The following is a 25806-nucleotide window of genomic DNA, read 5'->3' on the forward strand; positions in this document are numbered from 1 at the left end:
GAATCCCGGAAAAGGGAGGAGCTTTAGCTACCCTTAGCCAATGGATATACGCGATAGAGGCGACAGGGGCGGAGTCGAGGTCAGAGCTGGCCAATGGCGGCGGGGCGGAGGCGGGGCGGAGGCGGCGGTGCAGGCGGGTTCGGGTGTCTCCCGGCTCCGGCTGCTGCTGCTGCCGCCTCGTGAGTCTGGGGCCAGACGGGCGCTGGAGGGGCCGTGTCGGGGAGGCGGCGGGATAGGCGGCCCCCGGGCAGGTACTGGGGGATCGATGGGGGGGGGGCAGGTGAACTCGGGGGGGGATCGAGGGGCGCGAGGCAGGTGAACTGGGGGGGGGGTCGAGGGGCGCGGGGCAGGTGAACTCGGGGGGGGGGTCGAGGGGCGCGGGGCAGGTGACCTCGGGGGGGGTCGAGGGGTGCGGGGCAGGGGAACTGGGGGGGATCGAGGGGCGCGGGGCAGGTGAACTGGGGGGGTCAAAGGGCGCGGGGCAGGTGAACTCGGGGGGGGATCGAGGGGCGCGAGGCAGGTGAACTCGGGGGAGGATCGAGGGGCGCGAGGCAGGTGAACTCGGCGGGGGGATCGATGGGCGCGAGGCAGGTGAACTGGGGGGGTCAAAGGGCGCGGGGCAGGTGAACTTGGGGGGGATCGAGGGGCGCGAGGCAGGTGAACTCCCGGGGGGGTCGAGAGGCAGGTGAACTTGGGGGGGATCGAGGGGCGCGGGGCAGGTGAACTCGGGGGGGATCGAGGGATGCGGGGCAGGTGAACTGGAGGGGTCAAGGGGCGCGAGGCAGGTACATTCGGGGAGGGATTGAGGGGCTGGTGAACTCGGAGGGGTCGTGGGGCACGGGGCAGGTGAATTCAGGGGGGGATCGAGGGACGTGGGGCAGGTGAACTTGGGGGGGATTGAGGGGCACGAAGCAGGTGAACTCGGGGAGGGATTGGGGGGGATCGAGGGGCAGGTGAACTCGGGTGGGATTGAGGGACGCGGAGTAGGTGAAGTCGGGGGGATCAAGGGGCGCGGGTCAGGTGAACTTGAGGGGGATCGAGGGGCACGAGGCAGGTGAACTGGGGAGCTCGAGGGGCAGGTGAACTTGGAGGGGGTGTGTCGAGGGCCAGGTGGGGTCACTGTTGAGACGGGGACCCTGTCAGTGTCTGGGGAGCAGGAAGCTGTTGGAACACACCAGGGGGCGTCAGACGGGATCGGCTGTTGGTGGGATAGATACACCCATGGGCGGAATTGGGGTGTTGCAATAGTCAGACCCCGATGGGGGCGAGGTGGGTGATGTGGGCCGTGGGAAGCTAGTGTCAAGAGGGGTATTGTGGCAAATGTATCTGGAGCTTGTGGGTATTGTGGGCAGATGAACCCTGTTTGGGGAGATGGTATTGAGGTTGACAGTCTCAGGAGGGAATATTGGAGGGTTGGGAGCAGATGGAGCTGGGGATTCATGGAGACCAGTATCAGGGCAGACTGGGGGAGGTATCAGTTTGGGGTGCATATCCTGGACAGATGGGGTAGTATGGATTGGGGGGGTATTCAGGGCATGGGGGGCATATTGAGAGGTATCTGGTGCTGCTCATCCGTTCCCAACACTGCTCTCTATTCTCTCCACAGCCCCCCGCCATGGGTAACGTCCTGGCTGCCAGCTCCCCCACACCCTCCCCCACCATGCCGAGTCCTGGATCTGGGCTGGTGTCAGTGCCTCCTGGCTTCACCATGCCTCCTGTCAGCGGGCTGGGCCCTCCTGCGCAGGAGCGGCCAGAGGAGAAGGGGGATCGGCTGCCCAACCCGGGCACCTTTGAGGAATGTCACCGCAAGTGCAAAGGTGAAAGTTTATCACCCATTGTCTACACACGCGCACGCACACACACACACACACACACACACACCTAACTCAGTCCTGGCACCTTCAAGGAACGTCACCCCAAGTGCAGAGGTGAAAGCCTAGCACCCATTGTCTACACACATACACACACACATATCTACCTCAGTCCTGGCACCTTCAAGGAATGTGACCCCAAGTGCAGAGGTTGGGACCACAGCAACCTCAGCCAGGGTGGACAGGTCCCTAGGGGAGCAGGGAGGGTACCAGGCTGGACAGCCCAAGGGTCTGATTGGGGGAAGGGAGTTACCAGCAGGCTGGAGGGGCCCATGGGGTGAAGGCATGCTGGGCTGGATGGGCTCAGTTCTGACCCTTGCAGTCTCTTCCCCAGAATTGTTCCCCATCCAGATGGAAGGTGTGAAACTAACACTGAATAAAGGTCTTAGCAACCATTTCCAGGTAAGGGTTGTGCCCTCTGGTGAAGCAGGGTTTGGGGTGGAGGTTGAGGGGGGTGAGGCTATAGCCCAGGAGGATGTGGGAGCTGAGTGGGCTGGGCAGAGATATGCCTGCTGGGGGGGACAGGGGTGCAGATTGAGGGCAGCTGTAAATGTGGTGGGGGCACGTGACCCCAAATCTCCTGATTTCATGTGTTGCGTCTGGGGCTGGGTGAGGTTGTGGGTTGGTGCTTTCTGTGTGAGGTACTTATCTGGTGCCCTTCATCGATGTATCTGACCCCTTGCAGTCTAATGCATTCATCTCCATGCGTCCTGGGAGGCAAGCAAGGTGACTATCCACATGTGAGATGGGAGCCAAGGCCCAGGGAGATGCAATCACTTTAGGGACCCAAACCCGAGTCTCCCATGCCAGCGTCCCTGGGCTGCCCTACCCTCTGGCTGCAGGCATAGAACCATGGGGCTAGAAGGGACCGCAAGGGTCGTCTAGTGCAGGAGTTCTCAACCTTTTTCTTTCTGAGGCCCTCCCAACAGGCTATAAAAATTCCGTGGCCTGTCTGTGTCACAACAACTGTTTTTCTGCATATAAAAGCCAGGGCCAGCGTTAGGGGGCAGCAAGCAGGGGAGTTGTCCTGGGTCTCATGCCACAGTGGGCCCCCTGAAGCTAAGTTGCCCGAGCTTCGGCTTTCTGTCCTCGGCCCCAACAAGTCTAATGCTGGCCCTGCTTGGTGGACAACCTGAAACCTGCTCGCGGCCCCGCAGTGGGTCCCAGAGCCCTGGCTGAGAACCACTAGTCTAGTGTAAACCGTGCCAAGACGCAGGATGTGGTGGGCCCTGCTTACTCTGCCTGCTCTCCCCAGGTGAATCACAGCGTCGCCCTCAGCACTGTGGGCGACTCCAGCTACCACTTCGGGGTCACCTATGTGGGCACCAAGCAGCTCAGCCCCACAGAGGTGAGTGCGGGGGGTGGACTTAGCCGGCCGGGAGCAAGTGCTGGGGAGCGGGGGCAGTGTGTGTGTGGGGGGAGAGTTTTTAATCTGGATGCAGGGGTTGGGGATGTCGATTCAGACAGTGGGGAAGTTTGGGGCGAGGCAGGCGGCTCTGGGTGGGGCTGGGGCAGAGGGATGCTGTTGCCCTGATATGGGGTGGGGCTGTTACTCGACTATATTTCACCCCCTCGTGCCCCTTCCAGGCCTTCCCAGTGCTGGTGGGCGACATGGACAACAGTGGCAGCCTCAATGCCCAGATCATCCACCAACTCTCGACCCGACTGCGCTCCAAGGTGGCCTTCCAGGTACACTGTGCAGCGTGGGTCCTTCTCTGAGCCTGCCCCTTCACGTACACGTGTGTGTGTGTGTGTGTGTGTGTGTGAGAGAGAGAGAGAGAGCGAGAGAGCGTGCATCTGGTCCCCCCTCCCCCCCCCCGTGGGGCCTTCTCTCAGCCTTCCCCTTCATGTACGTGTGTGTGCCCATCTGTGTGCCCCCCCGCAGCACACGCGTACCCCCCATGGGTCCTTCTCTCAGCCCACCCCTTCACGTACACGTGTGTGTGTGTCAGTGTCAGAGCATCTGTGTGTTCCTCCCATGGGGCTTTCTGTGAGCCCTCCCCTTCACGGGTGCGTGTGTGTGTGTGTCAGTGTCGTCTGTGTATTTCCTCCTCCCCCCTCCCCTCCCATCGATCCTTATCTCAGCCTGCCCCTTTGCGGGGTGCATATGGATTTGTGAGTGTCAGAGCATCTGTGTATTCTACTCTTTCCCCAGCCCCCCCATGCAGGTCTTTCCTTCAGCCCTCCTGTTTGTGGGGCGGGTGGTGGGGGTGTCAGAGCGTCTGTGTATACTCCCTGTGGGTCCTTCTCTCAGCCTATCTCTTTGTGAGGGCTGGGATGGTGGGGGTGTCAGAGCGTCTCTGTATATCCCCCGCGGGTCCGTCTCTCAGCCTGTCCCTTCGTGCGTGTGTCTGTGTGAGAGTGTCTGTGTATTCCCCCTCCCGCCGCGCTAGGGGTCCTTCTCTCAGCCTGTCCTTTTGCGGGGGGATCAGAGCGCTTGTGTATACCCCTGCGAGAGTCCCAACTGTGGGGGGGTGTGAGTGCAGTATGGCTGCTCCCTCTCAATTTAAGGCAGTGGTGTTACCTGGTCAAAGGTAGCAGGGATGTCAGAGGTGGATTGAGAGTTAGAGGGGCCCTGTGCACAGCTTCATTTGGAGGGGCCCCACCTCGGGACCCAGCCAAGAGAGAGAACATTCTCTTTTATCTCCCCCCCATTTTTCATTTATTTTTTTCTTCATCCTTCTCCTATATTATAACTAATAGGAAGTAAATGAAAATAAAGTGAGGTACCTTGATTGGGCCAGGAGGTTGGGGTGCGGGAGGAGGTGCGGGGATCGGGTTCTGGGAGGGAGTTTGGGTGGAGGCTTGAGGCAGGGGGTTGGTGTGCGGGCAGGGTCGGGGGGGCGGCGCTTACCTTGGCCAGGGCGGCTCCCAAAGCAACTGGCACACTGCTCTGGCAGCGGCTCCTAGGCAGGGGGTCCAGGGGAATCTCTGTGCACCACTGCCTGCTGGTGTGGCCCCTGCAGCTCCCATTGGCTGCAGTTCCTGGGAGCGGAGGGAGGGAGGCAGTGAGGGCAGGGAGCCAACTTAGCCCTGCTGCACTGCTGCTGGCATGTTTCTGTGTGCCCCTGGTCCGGGGAGCGGGGGCTGCAGGTATCTGTGAGCTGGCAGGGGCAGGAGGCAGAGGTGCCTCCCCTCCCATCCCACCCCCCCCCCCCCACCACAACCAGGGGCACGCAAAGACGTGCCAGCAGCCGGGCGCTTCTGGGAGCAGCGTGGGGCCACTGGCCACAGAAAGCAGGCAGCCTGGCTGCCTGAACTCTGCTGCGCTGCTGGCCAAGACTCGGGGGCAGGTTGTCAGAGGAGGTTTGTCCTGTATTGTGCGTACCCCCCATCATTGAGGGCCCCATGCCACCACACTGTTTCTTTCATGGTAAATCTGCCTCTGGGAGATGTGTGCCTCTTGGGGTTTGCCCCAGTCTCATCATGTCCCCCCACTCTCATTCCAGACACAGCAGTCCAAGTTCGTGAACTGGCAGGTGGATGGAGAGTATCGGGGGGAGGATTTCACGGCGGCAGTGACGCTGGGAAACCCCGACATCCTGGTGGGCTCAGGTGAGAGCCCCATTCCCACCTCTGAAGCCCCTGCTCTGAAATTCTACCCAGTCTCTGCAGTCCCCCACCAGCTTGGCTCCTGCCTCCCCTTCCCCATTCGTAGTCCCTGACACCTTCACTTCCCCTCCCTCCACCTCCCCAACCTGGCCCCTGCCTACCATCACTAGTCTGAACCCTGACCCTTGTAATCTCCTGGGCCCCGCCCCAGCTGATCAGTCTCTCTTCGCAGGGATCCTGGTAGCCCATTACCTACAGAGCATCACACCCTGCCTGGCGCTGGGCGGCGAACTGGTCTATCACCGCCGGCCAGGAGAGGAGGGCACCGTCATGTCTCTGGCTGGGAAATACACAGGTACCTGGGGGACGGGGGCAGAATGCAGACAGCAGCCAGGACTCCTAGGTTATATCCCGAGCTCCAGCAGGGGAATGGGGTGTAGTGAGTTAGAGCAGGGGGACTGGGAGTTGAGACTCCTGGGTTCTCTTCCCTGGCTCAGGGCTTCGGTGGGGGCCCCACTCGGACACTCTACCACTCTTCTTTTCTCCCCACAGCACCGAACTGGATTGGGACCTTGACAGTGGGGCAAGCGGGGGCCCATGCAACCTACTACCATAAAGCCAATGACCAGGTATGTGGTGCTCAGAGGCTCCCGTTCCCATCTGGCTCCCCCTTTGACGTGAGGGTGGGGCTTTGGCTCCCAGTCTGGGAGCATGGGGTGGAGGCAGGTGATGTGTGGAGCGCTATGTATAACTGAGCTGCTGGGGTGCACAGCTGAGAGCCTGGGCAGGCGAGGGAGTGAGGGGTTCCTGCCCCAGGAACACTCGATGCTGCTCCAGATTGTCTGCAAGCCTGGAGGCTGCCATCCCATTGGGGAAGGCTGGGGGCTGAGATTACGTTGGGGGTGGGTGGTCCGGGATAGTGTTTGGGGAGGGTGGGGTCCTGTGGGGGAGGGGTGGAAGCTGGGGGGCTGGGGTCCTGTGGGGGAGGGGTGGAGGCCAGGGGGGTGGGGTCCTGTGGGGGAGGGCTGGGGTCCTACTGGGCGATTGGCAGCTCTGCTCGCTAGACTAATCCTGCTCCCCTCAGCTGCAGGTGGGCGTGGAGTTTGAGGCCAGCACACGCATGCAGGACACTAGCGTCTCCTTTGGCTACCAGCTTGACTTGCCCAAGGCCAACCTGCTCTTCAAAGGTATGGCAGCCCCAGGCTGCCCTTCCCCTCTGTGCCCCACGCCCCAGCCTCTCCCAGTGCCACTAACTCTGCTCTCTGACGCAGGCTCTGTGGACAGTAATTGGATCGTGGGTGCGGTGCTGGAGAAGAAGCTGCTGCCGCTGCCCCTGACGCTGGCCATGGGGGCCTTCCTGAACCATCGCAAGAGCAAGTTCCAGTGCGGCTTCGGCCTCACCATTGGCTAGAGCCCTCTCCTCCTCTCCTCCCAGTTCCAGTGTCCCCCCACCCAGTCTGCCATGCAGTTTGAGCTGCCCTGGGACCCTTTGCCCCACCCATCTGCGCTGGTGCTGCCCAGCTAAGCCCTGGAGTGTGGGGCTCCAGCCCCTTTACTGCCCCATGCAGGCACCTCCCCACAGGGCCACGTCCTGACAGAGCCCAGGGGTCTGATCCCCAGGGCAAGCCCCTTAGTTTGGCGGTTCTGGCACTGTCCTGTTGCAGTCACTTTGTCTGCTCCTCGGGACAGGTCCCTGGGGGCTGCTCAGCCCCAAACACAAGGTTCGACCCTCTGGTGGGAGGGCAGGCGCAACCCTCCCTGCCTCGGGGCGGGGACCCAGTGTCTTGGACTTGGGGCTGTGGGCTGTCCTGGGACACCAGGTAGGGAGGGTGCGTGGGAACCCAGTGACAGGATAACCCCCACATCTGATTCCCTGTGCTGACATCCTTCCTCACCAGAGGGCACTGTGACCTCAGGAACGGTCCTGCCCCTGGAGCAGCGGGAAGGGGGCTGGCTCTATCCTGGGGCTGGGATCGCTGGGCCTGTTGCACTGAGTGGGGATCGGGGCTGGGTGGGTCTCACCCTCAGCGGGTGGGGTACACTGACCCTGCAACTGTCCGCCAGGAGGGGTTGGATCCCTCCCCAAAGCCGCCCCCATCTCGGTGCAGCTGTGGGGAGATTCTCTTTGTGCCATTTATAGCCCTCCCTTGTATCACTGGGGTACCAGTGGCTCTGCAGCCTCTTACCTCACACCCAGGGAGCTATGGGGCAGACTCTGTGCCTGGGGTGATGGGGCCACAACCTCTCTGGCTGCTGCACCCCAGCTCACCTGCTCAATCCTACTCCGCCCCTCCCAGCCGATACTGATCCAAAGAGACACAAGGGACCTATGGAGTGCTCTCTGCACCCACCACGGATTGGGGGTCTGTGTCTGTGCCCCCCTGACAGGAGGAGCAGCAGTTTGGGGGGCCCTGCCTGCATCCCATCCCCACCCAGCAGCACTGAGGAATAGCAGCGCTTTGAGGGAGGGGTCCTGTCAGCCCCCCAAGCAGCACCAGGAGGAGCAGTGGATTGGTGGGTCCTTCTCAGCCCTCCCACCAGTACCAGGAGGAGCAACGGTTTGGGGAATCCCAGCAGCACCTGGAGGAGTGGATTGGTGGGTCCCTCTCAGCCCCCCCAGCAGCACCAGGAGGAGCAACGGATCGGGGGATCCCACCAATACCAGGAGAAGCGGTGGATTGGGGGTTCCTCCGCCTGCCGTTAGAGACGCTGCATGTAAATCATGTTTATAAGTTATGGGAACTGAAGGATCTTTTATAGAGAACCTCAGAACACTGCCCCCTCTCCCCAAGATGTTGGATATGTCCAGTCTGAATAAACCTCGCAGCACTGGGCACCATCTTCAACTACTTCTGTCTCACAAAGGGGGGGTGAAGCACTGCTGAAGACCTCCCCCTCCCATGGGGCCAGGAGGGGGGTTGCTGAGTCTTGAGTATGACCCCCCCCCAAACTCCTTGAGAAATGGGCCCGAGGAGGGGCAGGGCGTGGATCTATCACTGAGTAGAGCTGAGGGAGAAGGGGTGGGGGGTTGATAAGGGGAGTCTGGACAAGGAGTGTGAAGGGGGAGGGTTGGGGAGAGGGGATTGAGATCTGGGGAGCAGTAGTAAGAGAGGAAGCCCAAGGAGGTGGGGACCAGCTCCAGTGTCCTTTTTGGAGGCCCGAAGGCTGGTATTTCTGGCCCCAGTGCCCCATGGCAGGGATCCTCATGGAAACCCGCCTGGGAGCGCGCACACTCTGGCTAATCACAGATGCAGGCATTGTGACGGGGTCCTGGTGAGTAGGTGCATGGCATTGATGAGACTGATGCTGGCCACCATGTCCAGTTCTGGTGTTCATGATGCCCATAGGGTGGGGCTGAAGCAGTGAGGGGTTGAAGGAGAACCCCCCCAACAAGCTGAGAGCTAAGCCAGCGGCCCCCAGCGAAGGGCTGGTGAGTTCTGCAAGGAGAAGGCTGGGCTAGAAGGGTCGAGCTGAGGCCAGGGGTTTGGCCAGCAGTGGGCTGACCAGGCTCGCTGGGCACGGGCCTGGAGCTGGGAGAAAAGGCTAGAGCAAGGGGAAACCTCCTGAGGAGAAGTCGTCACTGGAGGGGTTCTGAATCCAGATGGGAGCAGCGTGTGAGCAATCTGCTCTGGCTCAGCCAGATGCTGGCGTTGCTGGGGGGCAGCGCCTGCCTGGGTTGTGCAGGGGTTCTCACCCTGGTGGGTCAATGCGCCTGTCTGGACTGGCTGCTGTACAGTGAGGGCTGTGTGGCAATAGGGCTGGGGCACAGGAACACGGAGAGCAGAGAGGTCAGTGTGATGGGTCCATGCACCCCAGTGGTGGGGCTGAGAGGCAGCATTGGCAGGGCAAGCGATTCACCTATTGCTAGCAAGTGAAAAGTGCTGACACTTGGCTCTGTTGGGGCAGGTGAGAGACACCCTCTAGCAAGGGTCACGTGCTGCCATTTGGGATTGAGCTCTGGGTTTCTATCTGTCATGTCTGTAGCCGAGGCCAGGCTGCTCCATAGCACAGGGCTTTCTCGCCATCCCCTGGGGCTGCCGCGGTTCCTCATTAACCAGACATTGGCCCTGGACCAGACATTGCAGGAGTGGGCAGCAGGTAGTGGAAGGGAATGATTGGGGTGCTGCAGTCCTGCCCCAGGAATGGTACAGGGATTATGGCCAGGTTGCTGCATGCAGCAGAGATTCACCTCCTTCTTCCCCCCCTAGAATTGTGCAAGGAGCAGTGCAGAGCTGTTTTGCCATCAGAATGGTGAGGAAGCCGGTGCTGCTGCCTTGAACTTGCATAGCCCCAGTTTCCAGGCCGCCTCTCCCAAGTCCTGCCAGTAGCTCTCGGCAGCAGGGTACGTGGCAGCACAAGGGGCACGGCTTTGGTGTATGACTATTCCCAAGACCTGCACTAGTGCTCCAATTGCATCTCCCCCCATTGGCGTCCAACTCCGCTTCCTGTCACAAGGTGAGGCTGTGGTCTGTCCGCACCCCAGAATTGGGTGCAGAGGGGTGATGAGGCGGAGTCATGGTGTGTGAGTGGATGGCCCTGACCAATGCCAGGCTTGATTGTTGGTCACCCCAAGAGCCCCTCCACACACTCTCCTGGAGCAGTGCAGGTGCCAGTGTCTGACCGCTCCCCTGCTTTGTGAGGGAGCAGTCAGCCCCAGGGTACAGAGCAGCCTGGGTGCTACACATCCCTGCCAGGCCCTGCAGCGATGACAAGCTGCATGAGGCAGGGCTAGGTCGAATGGGGGTTATGACTTTTTACTCGGGTGTCCCTCAGGGCCCAAGGACCGGCCAGACTTTTCAAAGGGCTCTCTCAGCACGTCGGGTGCTGCACACATAAAATCCAACCCTTTGCCTAGCAAAATGTGGGGATTCCCAGCTGTTGCAGCTAGAAAGGACTGGCTAACCCAGGCTGCAGAATCCCCACCCTGCAGCTGCTCTTGCAGCCAGCTCAGTGACTGGCGCCACCTCGCCATTTTAAAGACTCCAAGTACTGGAGAACCTAACCCTAACCCTAAGCCCCACAAGAACTATGTGGGATACTCAGCCCCCAGTGCAGGTGTCATCCTGACCCCACTAGAAATCAGCTTGACCCTGGAATCAGGCAGATTTATATTCTTGCCAAAATGAAGGCATTAGCCCAGAGGTAGGCGACCTATGGCATGTGTGTCGAACGTGGCATGAGAGCTGATTTTCAGTGGCACTCACACTACCCGCCTGGATCATGGCCACTGGTCCGGGGGGCTCTGCATTTTAATTTATTTTTAAATGAAGCTTCTTAAACATTTTAAAGACCTTATTTACTTAACAAACAATAGTTCAGTTATATATTATAGATGTGTAGAAAGAGACCTTCTAAACATTAAAATGTATGACTGGCATGTGAAACCTTACATTAGAGTCAATAAATGACTTGGCACAGCACTTCTGAAAGGTTGCCGACCCCTGCACTAGCCTAGCCCTGGCCAGCTCGTCCATCTGGGGAGTGAGCCAAACTTTTGGCCTCAATCACTTCTCTGGCAATGAGTTCCACAGTTAAACTAGGCGAAGCCACTTTTTCATTTCCCCCGCAACACTGCCCCCCCCACTCTGGTCTATCAGTCCTAAGAGTGACCACACTGGGTCAGACCAAAGGTCCATCTAGCCCAGTGTCCTGTCTTCCGACAGTGGCCAGTGCCAGGTGGCCCAGAGGGAACGAACAGAACAGGGAACATCAAGTGATCCATCCCTTGTCGCCCATTCCCAGCTTCTGGCAAACGGAGGCTAGGGACACCATCCCTGCCCACCCTGGCTAATAGCCATTGATGGACCTATCCTCCATGAACTTATCGTGTTCTGTTTTGAACTCTTCCAAAGCACTTAGGGTTTGCTGCAATCACAGCTGAGGGGCCTGGCCCTCAGGCCAAGTCCCTCATAGCGGCAGGCAAAGCCACAACTGGCACTAGCCTCCTGGCCCTGGTTCCATGCCAGGCTGAGCGCCTTGGTACAAATTGCAGCTGGGCTGTCCACCACAGACAGCAATGCCAAGGAGGCAGTGGGTGGGAGAACCTCTGGGAGGGCAGTGGAAACATGCTGCTGACAGAAGAGCAGTCACCCCACGCACCCATCCAGTAACCACATCCTGTCGCTGGTTGTGTAACCAGCCAGCCTTGCTCCTCTTGGTGGAGCCGGGAAAGGGAAGTTAGAGGGGCACAGGGCAGCTGTGCAGTCTGCCCCCCTCCTCATGTCTGTATCTCTCCCTGCACTGCTGGCTCAGCCCAATTCCCCAGAGCCACCAGCATCACAGCTTGGCCTTGCTCCTCCCTGCTGCAGCACTTTGACCCACTGAGCCTGGAGAACATGGCCCAGCCATGACTCCCCTGTGACCTGAGTGGGCAGCATCGGGAGGTTACTGGCGGGTAAAGCCCTGTATCCCTGCTCCAGGCTGGGGCTGGCATGTGCTGAGCCCTGACTGAGGGCAGCTGGGCCCCGGCGCCACTGGGGTCACTAAGTGAGACTCAGCGCTGGGTCAGACAGTCTGTGATAAGCCAGGGCGAGCGCTGCGGCAGGAGAGGGGTGGCCAGGGTTAATGGGGGAAGGAGGAGACACTTGTATCAGGGCCCTGAGCTTGGGGGACCCCAAAATGTCTGCAATCGAGTGAAATGTATGGGGCCTCAGCCCGCATGCTGTGCCTGGCCAGACAGACACAGGCCAGGAAAGTGGGGGACGGGATCAGCCATCCCTGCGCCTTGGTGCCTTGATGTTGCTATAATGCCGTAGCCTTGGCACTGCGCTGGCCCCTCCTGTGAGCTGGCAGAGCTGGGCCTGGTGGACTCTGGCCAGGCCAGGCAGTTTCAATGCCACGTTGGAGGGTGATGTGGATGGGCCAGAAGGGAGCCTAAGGACACTTTGTGATAAGGTCCCGGCAGGCAGGTGGGAGGGGCGGTGGAGCGAGGAAGGGGAGGGGTGGAGAGCTGGCTGTGGGGGGTGGGGGATACCAGGCCATGACAAGCTAATAGGAAAGGCTAGGAGTCTGTCCCCTGCAGTAGGGGCAGTGACAAATCCCCCCACCCAGGGCCGGCGCTTCCATTTAGGCGACCTAGGCAGTAGCCTAGGGCGCCAAGATTTGAGAGGGCGGCAGACTGCTCCGGTGGACCTCCTGCAGTCATGCCTGCGGATGGTCCGCTGGTCCCGCGGCTCTGGAGGAGCATCCACAGGCACGCCTGCGGCAGGTCCACCGGAGCCGCGGGACCAGCAGACCGTCCGCAGGAACACCTGTGGGAGGTCCACTGGAGCTGCAGGACTGGGGAGCCGGCCCTGCGCCTAGGGCGCCAAAAACCCTGGCGCCGCTTCTGCCCCCACCCTGCAGCCCTGAGACCAGCTGATGGAATGGGGCGGGCTGGGAGCCAGGACTCTGGGGTTCTCGCCCTGGCTCTGGGCTGGGAGTGGGGACCAGTGGGTTTAAGCATAATGGTACTTTAAGATCTGTCATTCCCATTCGCTCCAGATGGACATTTGACCTCAGTGGAGCTGGGCCAGTTTACACCAGCAGAGAATCTGGCCCAGGATGAACTGGCTGGGGGCAGCTGCTCTACTCCCAAAGCCAGGCTAGGCTCAGTCTGGGGGCAGGACGGGGCTCCAAGGATGTCGCCCTAGATGGATTACAAACCGAGCAGAGGTATGCCCCATGCCTTAGCGCTCTCCTCTGACTGGCTGCCCCTGCAGTCCTGTGTATCACTGCGGCTGGACGGGCCTTGAGAGGAGATAAGAGGGAATTCTCTGTGGTTATTGCCTGTCCCTGGGTTATAAATACCGGGAGCAGTGCAGCAGGGCCTACTGGAGGAGACAGGGACCTGGCAGCCAGCAGAGCAAGGTAAGGCCAGGCAGGGCTTGGAAAGGGGCTAAGCAGCTTGTCTGCTTGGTGCAGGGGTCATGGAGTCGCTGCTGGACTCAGGCAGGATATAAATGCTGTTGGTTTGTATGGGGAATGGCTCCTAGTGATGGGATGGGTCCCGCCAATCTCAGGCTGGGGCTCAGGCTGTCCGGGCAGAGCCACCCTGTTCTTCAGCACTGGCAATACAAGCGACTGCAGATCCCAAACTGCTCAGCCTCCCGCATGCTACGGGCCCTTCTGAAGAGCTAGACACTTATTTTGGTGCCTAATCAGGAGCTGCGCTTTCTGGGCATCCTGGCACCAGAGGGCCCAATTCACCCCATGCTGTTTGCATCAGGGTAGAATGCTGCCATCCCAGGTCGCAGCATTTCCCCCTTTGCACAGGTATAAATGGTTTTGATTTTAAAATATCCCCCTGAAAACTCAAAACACAGTGGTGCCTGGTGACCAAGGCCTGCCGCAGCAGAGAGAATTGCTTTCACCCCCAGACAGGGAGATGGTTCCCTCTGGGTCCTTGTGACCCCAGTTTTACAGGGAGCTACTGGGTGGGAGAAGGCCCCTGGAAAGATTTTAAAGCAACGCTCGTATCTAAACCCAGCTATGATTGATTAACCTCCCCCTCCCCCCCAATGATTCTAATCAAGGCTGCACAGCTTTTGGTTCAATTATTTACTGCCCATCATCACCCCCTGGGACTGACTCTGTTCCCCCTCCTGCCTGAGCCCAGGGTCTGCAGCCAGGGGTTCCTCACAGTCGCCTCCCGCACTGGACTAGGATGGCAGAAAGAGCTTGTGATCAGGTGCAAGGGTTAACGCGTGATAGGAGATGCTGCTGACAGGGCCGTAAGAACCCCCATCCCAGTCTGCTCCCCCTCTGCTCTAACCCTCTTTCCTCCATTGCACCAGGGTCTCAGGGAAGCTCCCAGCATGAAGCTTTCTGCCCTCATCCTGATGCTGGCCGTCCTGGCAGGTGAGTGCGTCTTGGTGCAGGCCTGCCCCTGCCCCACTGGGGAAGCCCCATGAGGGATCCTCTGCCTGGGACCCTACACTTAGTTAGACAGTGGTCTCGAGCTGCAGACACACCTAGGCACACATGCACGCAGGTAGAGAATGGGCAGCATTACAAGGGGGAGCTGGGATGTTTGGTAGGGAGCTGGGGCTCAGGACTTCTTGGTTCAGTTCCCTGCTCTGCTGCAGACTCCCTAGGCCCGGAGACGCCCTTGAATTTCTCTGGGCCTCAGCTCCCATCTGTAAAATATGGAGAATAATCCTGCCTTCCTCTATTAGGGCAGCTATTCAGGACAGGGTGTGTGTGTGTGTGTGTGTGTGTGTGTGTGTGTGTGTGTGTGTGTGTGTGTGTGTGTGTGTGTGTGTGTGTGTGTGTGTGTGTGTGTGTGGCGGGGAGCCCAAGGCTCGGTCGGAGTCTGGGCTCCTGATTTCCAACAAGAACCTGAAAAGTTCCCAAAGCGACTCTCATAAAGCAACACAGGGAGTCGATTGCAGAGCCTGGACTTGGCCACAGGAATCCTGAGCCCCAGCCCAGAGCTGTAACACCAGCCCTTCCTTCCAGAGAAAGGTAGTTCTGTAGAGTCCCTTCCCTGAGTCTATCCAGGGTAGGTCTGCGGCCTCCAGTGACAGGGTCTTGCTGGGGATTTCTGTCACCCCACAGGCAGCCAGGCCTCTCTCCTCAGCGATGAGCCCACACCGAGGTTGGAGCAGATCCAGGAAGCCTTCTGGGAGTATGTGGCCAAAGCCACCAGTTCCACCGAGAAAACCATGGAGCTGATCCGTAAATCTGAGCTGGGCCAGGAGATCAAGTGAGAATCCTGCACTGACTTGTGGGGGGAGCCCTACCTTGGGGGCTGGGAGCCTCCCATCCTCCCAATGGACCCAGAGAAGATGAGGGAGGTTAGTCACCCCCCTGACTGCAGCCCTCACACCTCGGCTTCTGGGCTCAGGAACCCCCTGGCCCTCACTGGGATCCAGCCTGGGTAGCAGATGCCCAGGACGCTGGGGATTCAGCAGCAGCTGCTCTGCTCTCTGAGTCAGAACTGAGCCCATGTCCAGGATGACAGGGCCCCGTGTCCCCACCTGGCCACCCATCTGAGCCAGCCAGTCCTCCTGACCCTGGGGCTGGATCGGAGCCAGAGCCCTATAGAGGGGAAAGCCCCCCATGTCTCATTCCCCACCCTCTGAGTCAACCAGACCCCTGGCCTGGAGCCAGATCAGAGCCAGAGCCCCATAGAGGGAGAGGTCCCATGTCCCCTATTCCCCTGGGCCAGCCAGTCCCCCCGACCTTGGGGCTGGATTGGAGCCAGAGCCCCACAGAGGGGCAAGGCCCTGTCCCCCATTCCCTTCTCATCTGCTCACCCGTCCCCACAGTAGCCGCATCAGCCACAGCCTGGTGGCTGCCAACAGCTATGGCACAGAGCTGCAGACACAGCTGCCTCCTGGGGCCCAGGAGCTGGTGGCCAAGCTGAGCAAGGACGCAGAAATGCTGGTGCAGAAGATTGCAGGGGACCTGCGGGAACTGACCCAGAAGGTGCAGCCATACACTGAGGAGCTGCAGGCTCGGCTGGCACCCTATGCCGAGGAGCTGCTGGAGCAGGCAGAGCAGCGCGCTGAGACCCTGCGCTGCGGCTTGATGGCTGGCACCCAGGAGTTGAGCGAGAAGCTGCAGCAGAACGTGGAGGAGCTGCGCAGCCAGCTGGGTCCCTACGTCCAGGAGCTGAGAGGGCGGCTGCAGCAGCATGGGCAAGAGTTCCAGCAGGGGCTGGAGCCCTACGTGAAGAAGCTGCAGGGGAGCCTTAGCCAGGGCGTGCAGCACGTCCGTCGCAACCTGTACCCCTACGCCGAGGACCTGCCCCAGAAGCTCAACCCCTACGCCGAAGACCTGCAGGGGCAGCTGGGCTCCTTCTGGGCCTCCTTCTTGCAGCACTTCCAGTGAGGGGCCTGTGCTGGTGGGGAGATGGGAACACAGAGCCAGGTGGGCAGGGGCTGAGACACGGACCCCATCCATCCATGGAGCCCCTGGGACTGGGGGATGGGAGCACAGACCCCGTCCGTGCATGGAGCCTTCAGGGGTCACAGGTGCTTGAGAGGGGGCAGCCTCTTCTCTAAGAGCCCCTGACATGCCCAGGGTCCCTGCCCCATCACCCCTAGTCACTCCCTGTGTCTGTAACAACCTCCCAGGGCTCAATAAACCACCCGCTGATTAATCACCCCGTGTGCTGCTGCTGCGGCTGCATCCCTGGGGGAGAGGAGCAGCTGTTATAATCCAGCTCTGGGCTGTGCCCCGGTCCGTGAGGGAGAACGGGCTGACGTGTGAGGCACAAGCCAGGGGCATGATCATGGACATGTGACGGGGGGAAATAGGGCTGTCTCCTGGGGGGTGGAACTTTCCCCTTCGTAACTCTCCCCAAGGTGATCCCCATAAACCTCTCCCCTAGGGCTTGCGCTATCTCTGCCCTGCTGTGACCTCCCGATAAACAGCTCTGCCCAATGTTACTCACAAACTTTCCTCACCACGCTGTCTGCAGTGCAGGCCCACTGGGGCTGGCACTGCCTGTGAGTGGGGAGCTCCCCTCCACTGAGCCTCCTCACTGCTCTGCAGCACAGGCCCCCTGGCACTGCATTGGAGCCAGCACTGCCTGTTGGGGGAGCACCTCCTACTGCCCCCACATATACACCCCACTCTGCAGCACACGCCCCCAGTACTGAACTGGAGCCTGCACTGCCTGTGAGGGGGGAGCCCCTCTCCCACTGAGCCTCCCCACTGCTCTGGAGCACAGGCTTCCTGGCACTGCATTGGAGCCAGCACTGCCTGTAGGGGGAGCACCTCCTACTGCCCCCACACATACACCCCACTCTGCAGCACAGGCCCCCAGCACTGCATTAGAGCCAGCACTGCCTGTGGGGGGAGCACCTCCTACTGCCCCCACACATACACCCCACTCTGCAGCACAGGCCCTCAGCACTGCATTGGAGCCAGCACTGCCTGTGAGGGGGGAGCGCCTCCTACTGAGCCCCCCCAAACATACACCCCACTCTGCAGCACAGCCCCCTGGTGCTAGGGTTGCCAACTGTCTAATCACAGAACCCCAAACACCCTTGCCCTGCCCCGCCCCGCCCTGGATCTGGGCTGGGGTCGAGGAGTTCGGAGTGTGGAAGGGGGCTCTGGGCTGAACCTGGGGCAGGAGTTTGGGGTGCAGGAAGGGGTATAGGGTGCAAGCTCTGGGAGGGAGTTTGGGTGCTGGAGGGGGCTCAGGGCTGGGGAAGGGGGTTGGGGATGCGGGGTGCAGGCTCAGGGCTGGGGCAGGGAATTGGGGTACAGGAGGGGTGTTTAGCTGCTGTTGGGAGGCTGGCTGAACAGAGAGGGCTTCTGGCTCTGTTTGGCCATTGGGCACATCAGACACCACACTATTTACCTGGCAGCGGGAGCGCCGGGTGCCGAGGGCTGGTGAGGCCTTTATTTAAGGTACCACCGTGACCATATGCTGTTGGCAGTCCTGCTCCGGGCCACGTGGGTGTGCGCAGCACCTTTTGCTGCCACAGGCGACAGTGTGGGGCTACTTTCTCATGACTTTTTTTTTCTCTTTAACTTTGCAAATCTGGGGTTCTGTGGGTTGGGGGCATGATTGCCCTGCTAACAGAGACTCTGCTATTCTGAGGCATCCTTGGGGGCGGGGGCGGCGGGACGGGGAGGAATCATTGCTGCCTGTGGCATAGGTGGGATGTGGAATGATGCACCAGCGAGGAATGGGACAAGGGGCAGCAAGGGCGCTGAGCTGTCAGAAGGATGGGGACTGGCTGATGTGGGGGAGGGAATATGGCACCTTTTACATCCTGGGGGCTCCAGTGCTAAGCCTGCCCAAGGATGAGGGATGGAGGCTGGGGAAGGGGGAGGTGTCACAGGATGTGGCCCCTCTGTGGGACACTGCACGGACACCCAGGGTTGTGCCCTTCTCCATTTCTACAACAATCCCCATGTGTCAGCCCAGACAGCACCAAGCACGCATCTTGGCCCTCTCCCCCGGACCTGAGGGGAGCAGAAGACTCCCTCCCATGAGGCCTCTGTGTTACTGGATCAGCTAGCACTGATCCCGCTCGTGAGGCATCCTGCCTCCTCCTTGGCCCAGCCAGCCTGAGTGTTAATTCCCGCCACCCCAGCCTTCTGGAGGGCAGCTAATTAACGCTGGAATGAGCAGAGCAAGGCCTCACGTGTTCACACACACCCTGTCCCAGGGGCTGTAGGGCCTTATTTTCCCTCTGAACGGCACCATCTCACCAGGAGGGCGGGGGGGGGGCACTTCAAAAGGGGTGGCGACAGGGCTGTTACTGAACTTGAGTGTTTCGGGAAGTGGGACCTGTTGCTACAGCTCTGTGCAGAACTCAACATGGTGGCCCGGGAACACTTTATACGGTGGGGGTGCTGAAAGCCTCCCTTTACCTCTGTCCATGTCCCCTCTCCCCAGCGCTGGGGCCAGGATCTGGCTGTGGCTCCGGGAAGGGCGGGGGGGGCTGAGGCTGGGACCACAGCTGGGACTGGGAGAAGAGTCCCTGGTGTGGGTCCGGTGGCTGGGACCCCATGCAAAACCTGGGGGTGCTGTAGCATGCCCTGCATCCCTAGTTCCCATGCCTATGGGTCAGGGTGGGGCAGTGTAGGGGAAGAGATGGAGCCAGAGCAATTTAGAATATAAGCTGGGGGATGCACTGGGGTGGGGCAGTTTAAAGGGAGCACAGGGGTGGGACATCTTTAAGGGGGGGATGGCTTAGGGGGAACATTGCGGGGGAGACTGAGCAGTTTGTGGGGAGTGGGTAATTGGGGCCATGCCCCTCTACAGGCCTGGTGACCTTCTGTGCTGTGGGGGGATTGACGCCCCAAGCCCTCTTCCCCAGAGATGCAGCAGACCACATCACTGCATGATCAAACAGCTGGTTTATTGAGCGACGGACGGCGGGATGGGGAAGGGAGCCTGCTGCAGGGTGCCTTACAGAGGAGCTGTCCCCCTTCAATCCTAGGGGATTGCCTTGGGCTCCAGGTATGGACGAGGCCTATGAGGCACCCCCACTGGTCTCTTCACTGAAACATTGCATGAGGGCATCCCAACGGGAGTTCAGCCAGCCATGCAAGTCCTCGGCATAGGGGCTGAGCTTCTGGCGCAGGTCCCTGGCGTAGGCTGCCAGACCACGCTCGAACTCCTGCAGCCCCAGCTCCTGGGCATAGGAGCCCAGCTGCTCCTGCAGCTTCACCCTAGATGGGATGATGCTGTACACCTTGCCACCAAGCAGGGTCTTGCTGTAGCGCTCCACCATCTCCAGCGGCCCCTCGGTGTAGGACACCAGGACAGCATGCAGCTGCGTCTCGTAGGGCTGCATCTTCCTCTCCAGTTCCCACAGCTGTGACAAACTTTCTTCCACCGGCCTGCTCAGGTTCCTCAGCTGCTCCTTGGCCTTGGGGGGCACTTTACGGTCTAGGTCATCAAAGAAGTTAGAAATTTTCCCAGTGAGTCTCCATGCCCTGCAAAGAAAGGGAAGCAGCTTAGAATGACTCACCCTCTGGGCTGCTGGCTTTGTCTGACCCCAAGGCAGGAGGATTGGCTGGATTGGGAGGCGTCAGGGAGGGGAATGTGGTCCCAGGGCAAGGGGACTGGCTGGCTCATGGGGGTTGGGAATGTGATATGAGTTCTCCCTACCCCCAGTGTTGCTGGCTTTGATCTGGCCCCAGCCCCCAGATCAAGGGCGCTGGTTGTCCCAGTGGCATTGGGCCCTGCCATGCCAAATAATGGACACAATTCTGCTTGAGAGAAAAAGCCCCCCTGCTGAATCGCCAGCGCCCCTGGGGTTGGCCCGGCTAATCCCTGCTGAGCTTGCGGGGCTTGCTGGGCCCAGAAGCAGAGGTGTGGGTCCTGCAGCCAGAGGTGTGACTCTAACCCCTCTGCTCTGGATCCCTGGCATGGATGCGGGGGCTCCCAAACCCTGCCTCCAAGTCAGGGCAGGCATCTCACTCGATCTCCTGGGCCAGCTCGGATTTCTGGATCAGCTCTGCGAGCGTTCTGAGAAGTTGCTCCAGGTAATGTTGGATGGTGTCTGCAATCTGGTCCAGCCTTGGACTGGGTTCCTCACCGAGGGGAGAGGCCTTGGCACCTGGGAAAAGAAAGGGATCCCCACTGAGACAGTGTCACTGCAGGCCCCAGGGCTGCCCTGGCCTGGAGAGACCCAGTGAGCTACAGCTCCCTGGAAGAAGGGACACATGGTAACTGCACAGGGATGCGGCTCAGGACTCCTGAGTTCCTGCCAGCTCTGGGAGGGGAATGGGATCTAGTGGTTACTGCAGAGGGGCTAGGAGCCCGGCCTCCTGGCTTCTATCCCAGCTTTGCCACAGACTCCTCATAAGGCATTGGGACACTGGGATTGGCAGACTGGATCAGCCCCATGGTTTGTCAAGGCCAGTATCTAGAAGCTGGCACCCAGTGGTTCAGAGGAATGTGCAAGAACCCCGCAGTAGCTGATGTCGGTATTTTTCCTCTTCACTCTAATAGTTAGCACTGGGGCAGCCAGGTTTATGCGCCTCCCAAATCTCTAAGTATGGTCATTCTGGATACTCCCATTATCCACAGAAACGCCTCTGTGAATCCTGTGAAGATCCTGGCATCAGCAACTTCCTGTGACAGTCGTTCCACTGGTTCTGAATTCATCACCTGCACTGCCATTGACTGCCCCCCCTGTCCTAATGGTAGGAGCTGGGGGAACAAAGTATCCTGATCCCCTGCAGTCAATCACAGACCTGCTTATTGGAGATGAGTTCCCTGAGCACCCTTCACCCTGCTGAGCACCTAGTGGATAATAGGCTTCTGTCATGATACAATTCCCCACTCTGAACCTTAGCGTCCAAAAGATGGGGTACCAGCATGAATTCCTCTAAGCTCAATTACCAGCTTAGATTCTGTAGCACTGCCACCAACCAGGGATTCCAGTGCCTGGTACACTCTGGTCCCCACAAAACCTTGCCCGGGGACCCCCAAGACCCAGACCCTCTGGATCTTAACACAAGGAAAGTAAACCCTTTCCCTCACCATTGCTTCTCCCAGGCTTCCTCTCCCTGGGTTACCCTGGAAGATCACTGTGATTCAAACTCCTTGAATCTTAAAATAGAGAGGACAATTCACCTTCCTCCCTCCTTCTCTCTCCCCCTCCCAGACTCTTCCTGAGAAAGTAATCCTGGCACAGAGGGAAATCAGCCTCTCTCTCCCTCTTCCCTCCTTTCTCCCCACCAATTCCCTGGTGAATCCAGACCCCGTCCCCTGGGATCTCACCAGAATAAAAAAAACAATCAGGTTCTTAAACAAGAAAAGCTTTTAATTAAAGAAAGAAAAAACAGTAAAAATTATCTTTGTAAATTAAAAAAAAATGGAATAGGTACAGGGTCTTTCAGCTATAGACACTGGGAATATCCTCCCAGCCTAAGTATACAAGTACAAATTAGAATCTTTTCAGCAAAATACAAATTTGAACTCCTTCCAGCCAAATACACATTTGCAAATAAAGAAAACAACCATAAGCCTAACTCGCTTTATCTACCTAGTATTCACTATTCTGGATCTATGAGAGCCTGTAGCAGGGAAATTGGAGAGAAACCTGGTTGCATGTCTGGTCACTCTGAGCCCCCAGAGGGAACAACAACCAAACACTAACAGCACACACAAAGACTTCCCTCCCTCAAGATTTGAAAGTATCCTGTCCCCTGATTGGCCCTCTGGGCAGGTGACAGCCAGGCTCACCGAACTTGTTAACCCTTTACAGTCAAAAGAGATATGAAGTACTTCTGTGCTATTAACTTTTCTTATCTGTTTATGACAGCTTCTAAGGCAGAGGTTCTCAAACTGTGGTCCGTGGACCACCAGTGGTCCGCGAGCTCCACTAATTAGGTGCCTGGACCCTGGAGAAGACGCACATGTAAGGTGAGGGGGTGGCCTTGGGGGGAATAGGGGATAGATGGGAGGGGGCAGTGGGGTCAGAAGACGGGGTGGGAGGAATTTGGGACATGCAGGGCTGCAGCGGCCAAAGAGGCGCCTTTCCCCATCTCCAGGGCTGCGGCTGCCGGGGAGATACCCCCTCCTTCCCAGCCCCAGCTCAGAGGCTGCCGTGCCTCCTGAGCCCTCCCCACCCTGCCCAGCCCCAACTTGGGGGCTGCCACAGCAGGGCTGAGAGGGCACATCTATTGCCTTAGATAGGTAAGACTACCGATGTTAAAATATGAGTTGTGTGCTTTTATTTGTAGAACAAAAAAAATTATTTTTATTTTTACATAGTGCTTTTATCCAAAGCACTTTACAATAGTTAGCTAACGGTACAAACAACATTTGAAAAGAGCATTAAGTGGTCCGCTGAGACTCTCAGCAATTTTCAAGTGGTCAATGAAAAAAAAAACCGTTGTGAACCACTGTTCTAAGAAATAGCCAACAGAGGTTTGTCTAGAAGAAATCCTGCCCAGACAGTTCCTTTTTTGTCAGGGTTACTGGGCTAGTGGCCAGAGGGGAAGCTGTAGCTGTGATTATAGCTTGATTTTTTTCATAAGGCTTTTGATACAGTCCCATGTGACATTCTCAGAAGCAAACCAGGGAAGTGTGGTCTAGAGGAAATTGCTATAAGGTGGGTGCAAAAGTGGCTGAAAGATCACCCTCAAAGGATGGTTATCAATGATGCGCTTGTCAAACTGGAGGGTGGTCCCATTGGGTCCCGTAGGGTCCCAAAGGGGTCTGTCCTGGGTTCAGTACTAGTCAATATTTTCATTAATGACTTGGAGAATGGAGTGGGTAATATGCTTAAACATTTGCAGATGACACCAAGCTGGGAGGGGTTTCAAGCACTTTGGAGGACAGGATTAGAATTCAAAACAACCTTGTTGATTTCTGTCCAATTGTCCAATTTATCATGATTAAATTCAATAAAGGCAAGTGCAAAGTACTTAATTTAGGAAAGAAAAGTGAAATGAACAACAACAAAATGGGGAATAACTGTCTAGGCAGTAGTACTACTGAAAAGGATCTGGGGGTTAGAGTGGATCACAAATTGAATATGAGCCAACAATGTGATGCAGCTGCGAAAAAGGTTGATATCATTCTGGGGTGTATTAATAGGAGTTTGCTTTGTAAAACATAGGAGGTAACTGTCCCACTCCATTTAGCACTGGTGAGCTCTAGGTTTACTTGGAGTTGCCTCAGAACAGGGGGCTGCACTAGATGAACTTCTGTGGTGCCTTCCAGGTTTCATTTATCTGACTCATTGAGGCTGACAGAAAGAGCAATTAAATATCCCTTTTTGTAGTGAGAACTGATACCAGAGAAGCCACTGCCCAAAGTACTCACCAGACGGGCAAGGCCTGAGCAGACACTTAGCTGTGTGGGCCAAGGGGTTTCCCTAGTGACTGATTTCAAATGCAGGGGATGGTGCACTGGTTGGCAGCAGCTGTGTATGTCTGTGTGTATCAAAGGCACAAAGCTGGCAGACAGGGAGAGATGCTTGTTGTGAGCATTGGCCTGGGAGGGAACAGAGCTAGGGCTTCTTGGATTTCTGAAAAAGGAAACTGCCTGTTGTTGTATGTTCCTGCTGTGTTCAGGGAAAAGGAATTCTGTGCCCATTCTCTGTAAATCAAGAGGATTGTACCAAAAACGAGACCTGATTCTTACCACCAATTTGGGGCCTTGCCAGAGAGATATTGTCTGCCTGGTGTAGAAGGGGACAATACGTTTAGCACATCCCCTTTTATCTGTCTCCTTTTTAGACAACATGCCCAGTGTTTTCATCCTCTCCTCCCAGACTCTGACTCCCTCTCATTGCCTGTCTTTGAGCCCCCACCGATTTGCCAATATCCTTTTTACACCAATGCAAAGTGTTAACACTGGGGGGGGGGGATTTTTCCGCTGCCCTAACAGTGTTCTAGTCAACTAGCGTTCGCACCCGTGAGGCACACCACAGTTCTGATCTGGATGTGTCTTACACCGGATGCAAATTGTTTTACACATTAAAGGGTTAGACCAGTGCCAGAAACATCCAATGTAGACAAGTCCTGAGACTCCCCAGCGGGTGTTCTGCCTGATTGAATGGGTCGGGACTCAAACAGAGCGCCTCGCTGAATGCTTAGCAAAGCAGGGTCTTCCCAGAGCTGGGAAAGGCTCAGCTGGATACACTGTTTCTAATTCAGGTTTCCTGCTCCCCCTATATCCAAGCTGCATTCCCTCCCCCTCTCCCCCGCTCCTGTGACGGAGTCTCTATCAGGTACTTCAGTGGTTTCCACTTGGAAAGTCAAAGTTGATTCCTGTGGGAGAGGGTACCCAAAAGATCTGGCTTCCAGGCAGAGGGATCCCCACACACTGTCAGCCAGCGCCCAATGGGGCAGGTGTGGGGCTGCACTGAGACACACTCACCTAGCACAGACAGGAACAGGACAGCAACGAGAAGCTTCATGCTGGGAGTTTCCTGGAGAACCTGGCAGGATGGAGGAAAGAGACAAGTTAGAGCCAAGGGGGAGTGGATGGGGTAACAGCCCTGTCACTCACCTTCCTTCTGTCACTCATTAACCTCAGCACCATCCCCACATGACCTGGCCATGAGCTCTGTCTACAGTCCAGTGCTGGGGGTAGGGCTTTGGGCTCCCAGCCCCCAAAATGAAACTGCCTGGGCTGGTACTGCCCAGAAAAGCCCTGATCTGAGACTAAAAGAACAGGAGTACTTGTGGACCTTAGAGACTAACAAATTTATTTGAGCATAAGCTTTCGTGGGCTGAGACTGTTCTCTCCATCCCCACAGCTAAAGCTCTCATCACCTCACAGCCTTCTCCCTGGCCTGACAAATACGGTCTGGCCCCACTCATATCCATTCAGAATGCTGCCTGCTGCAAAGATCATGTTCTTTTGGCCAAAACAATGGGCTCTCTCTCCTCTCCTCTTCTCTAGGGTAGTGTTACACCTCTGACCCAAGCAGCTAATCCAAGTTTGGGGCCCCGGCAACGTCCCAGCTGGGAATATAAATTCATGATGGAATCCGATATTGTCTTGAATGCAGCCTTGTTTATTCAGAGTGTACAAAGTCCTGCTTCTGCAAACTAGCACTAGCAGGAGGAATGAAAATCCCAAACAATACTCAGAGCTTGTCTGCACTTCAAGCACTGCAGCTGCACCCCTGAAGCATGTAGTGAAGACACTATGAATGTCGGCGGTAGCGCTTCTCCCACCTGTGCAGGTACTCCACCTCCCCGAGAGGCGGTAGCTATGTCCACAGGAGAAGCCCTCCCATCGACATAGGGCTGTGTACAGGGGGAGTTCGGTCAGTATAACTGCATCATTTGGGTTTTCCACACTCCTGAGTGATGTAATTAGACTAATGTAAGTTCAGCATGTAGACCAGAGCTCGGCCAAAGGCCCTTTCCCCATCCAGTTTAAAACTCTCCAGGGGGTTCACAACGCCATGGTTTTAGGTGTGAGGGCTTGTAATTAATGTACCCTGACAGTTATATT

The 25806-nt window shown here is 57.8% G+C and overlaps 3 protein-coding genes across 5 annotated transcripts; 2 read left to right on the forward strand and 1 right to left on the reverse strand.

Annotated features, from left to right (window-relative positions):
- The first annotated feature begins 131 nt into the window (after positions 1-131).
- TOMM40 (translocase of outer mitochondrial membrane 40) lies at positions 132-8264 on the forward strand. The gene is made up of 10 exons (XM_030547907.1): positions 132-251; positions 1607-1817; positions 2206-2273; positions 3127-3219; positions 3459-3560; positions 5321-5426; positions 5656-5778; positions 5976-6052; positions 6508-6610; positions 6695-8264. Exons 2-10 carry the CDS (start codon positions 1616-1618, stop codon positions 6832-6834), a joined length of 1014 nt encoding a protein of 337 aa, XP_030403767.1. The 5' UTR covers positions 132-251; positions 1607-1615; the 3' UTR covers positions 6835-8264.
- A 250-nt stretch (positions 8265-8514) lies between these two features.
- Positions 8515-16509, forward strand: LOC115643899 (apolipoprotein A-IV-like). Of its 3 annotated transcripts, none has more exons than XM_030547911.1 (4): positions 8515-9765; positions 14198-14261; positions 14961-15108; positions 15674-16509. In XM_030547911.1, the coding sequence occupies exons 2-4, from the start codon at positions 14219-14221 to the stop codon at positions 16236-16238; spliced, it is 756 nt and encodes a 251-aa protein (XP_030403771.1). In that variant the 5' UTR covers positions 8515-9765; positions 14198-14218; the 3' UTR covers positions 16239-16509. The 3 variants fall into 3 exon arrangements, with proteins under 3 accessions (XP_030403771.1, XP_030403769.1, XP_030403770.1); XM_030547909.1 differs by lacking the exon at positions 8515-9765 and adding an exon at positions 9772-9878; XM_030547910.1 differs by lacking the exon at positions 8515-9765 and adding an exon at positions 12756-13076.
- A 2726-nt stretch (positions 16510-19235) lies between these two features.
- LOC115643900 (apolipoprotein A-IV-like) lies at positions 19236-25127 on the reverse strand. The gene is made up of 4 exons (XM_030547912.1): positions 25116-25127; positions 24718-24778; positions 20299-20437; positions 19236-19811 (listed from the first exon to the last, which is right to left on the reverse strand). The coding sequence occupies exons 2-4, from the start codon at positions 24755-24757 to the stop codon at positions 19346-19348; spliced, it is 645 nt and encodes a 214-aa protein (XP_030403772.1). The 5' UTR covers positions 24758-24778; positions 25116-25127; the 3' UTR covers positions 19236-19345.
- Between the last annotated feature and the right edge of the window lie 679 nt (positions 25128-25806).

Source organism: Gopherus evgoodei, unplaced genomic scaffold (genome assembly GCF_007399415.2).
Source record: "Gopherus evgoodei ecotype Sinaloan lineage unplaced genomic scaffold, rGopEvg1_v1.p scaffold_76_arrow_ctg1, whole genome shotgun sequence".
In the NCBI taxonomy this organism is placed as follows: domain Eukaryota; kingdom Metazoa; phylum Chordata; order Testudines; family Testudinidae; genus Gopherus; species Gopherus evgoodei.

Excerpts from the sequence above, each read along its gene's own strand:
- LOC115643900 (XM_030547912.1), bottom strand. The coding sequence starts at position 24,757 with ATGAAGCTTCTCGTTGCTGTCCTGTTCCTGTCTGTGCTAG. Across the intron at positions 20,438-24,717 it reads CCTGTTCCTGTCTGTGCTAG|GTGCCAAGGCCTCTCCCCTC; the intron begins GTGAGTGTGTCT and ends TTCTTTTCCCAG. Across the intron at positions 19,812-20,298 it reads GAGCTGGCCCAGGAGATCGA|GGCATGGAGACTCACTGGGA; the intron begins GTGAGATGCCTG and ends CTTTCTTTGCAG.
- LOC115643899 (XM_030547911.1), top strand. The coding sequence starts at position 14,219 with ATGAAGCTTTCTGCCCTCATCCTGATGCTGGCCGTCCTGGCAG. Across the intron at positions 14,262-14,960 it reads GATGCTGGCCGTCCTGGCAG|GCAGCCAGGCCTCTCTCCTC; the intron begins GTGAGTGCGTCT and ends GTCACCCCACAG. Across the intron at positions 15,109-15,673 it reads GAGCTGGGCCAGGAGATCAA|TAGCCGCATCAGCCACAGCC; the intron begins GTGAGAATCCTG and ends CCGTCCCCACAG.
- TOMM40 (XM_030547907.1), top strand. The coding sequence starts at position 1,616 with ATGGGTAACGTCCTGGCTGCCAGCTCCCCCACACCCTCCCCCACCATG. Across the intron at positions 2,274-3,126 it reads GTCTTAGCAACCATTTCCAG|GTGAATCACAGCGTCGCCCT; the intron begins GTAAGGGTTGTG and ends TGCTCTCCCCAG. Across the intron at positions 6,053-6,507 it reads ACCATAAAGCCAATGACCAG|CTGCAGGTGGGCGTGGAGTT; the intron begins GTATGTGGTGCT and ends TGCTCCCCTCAG.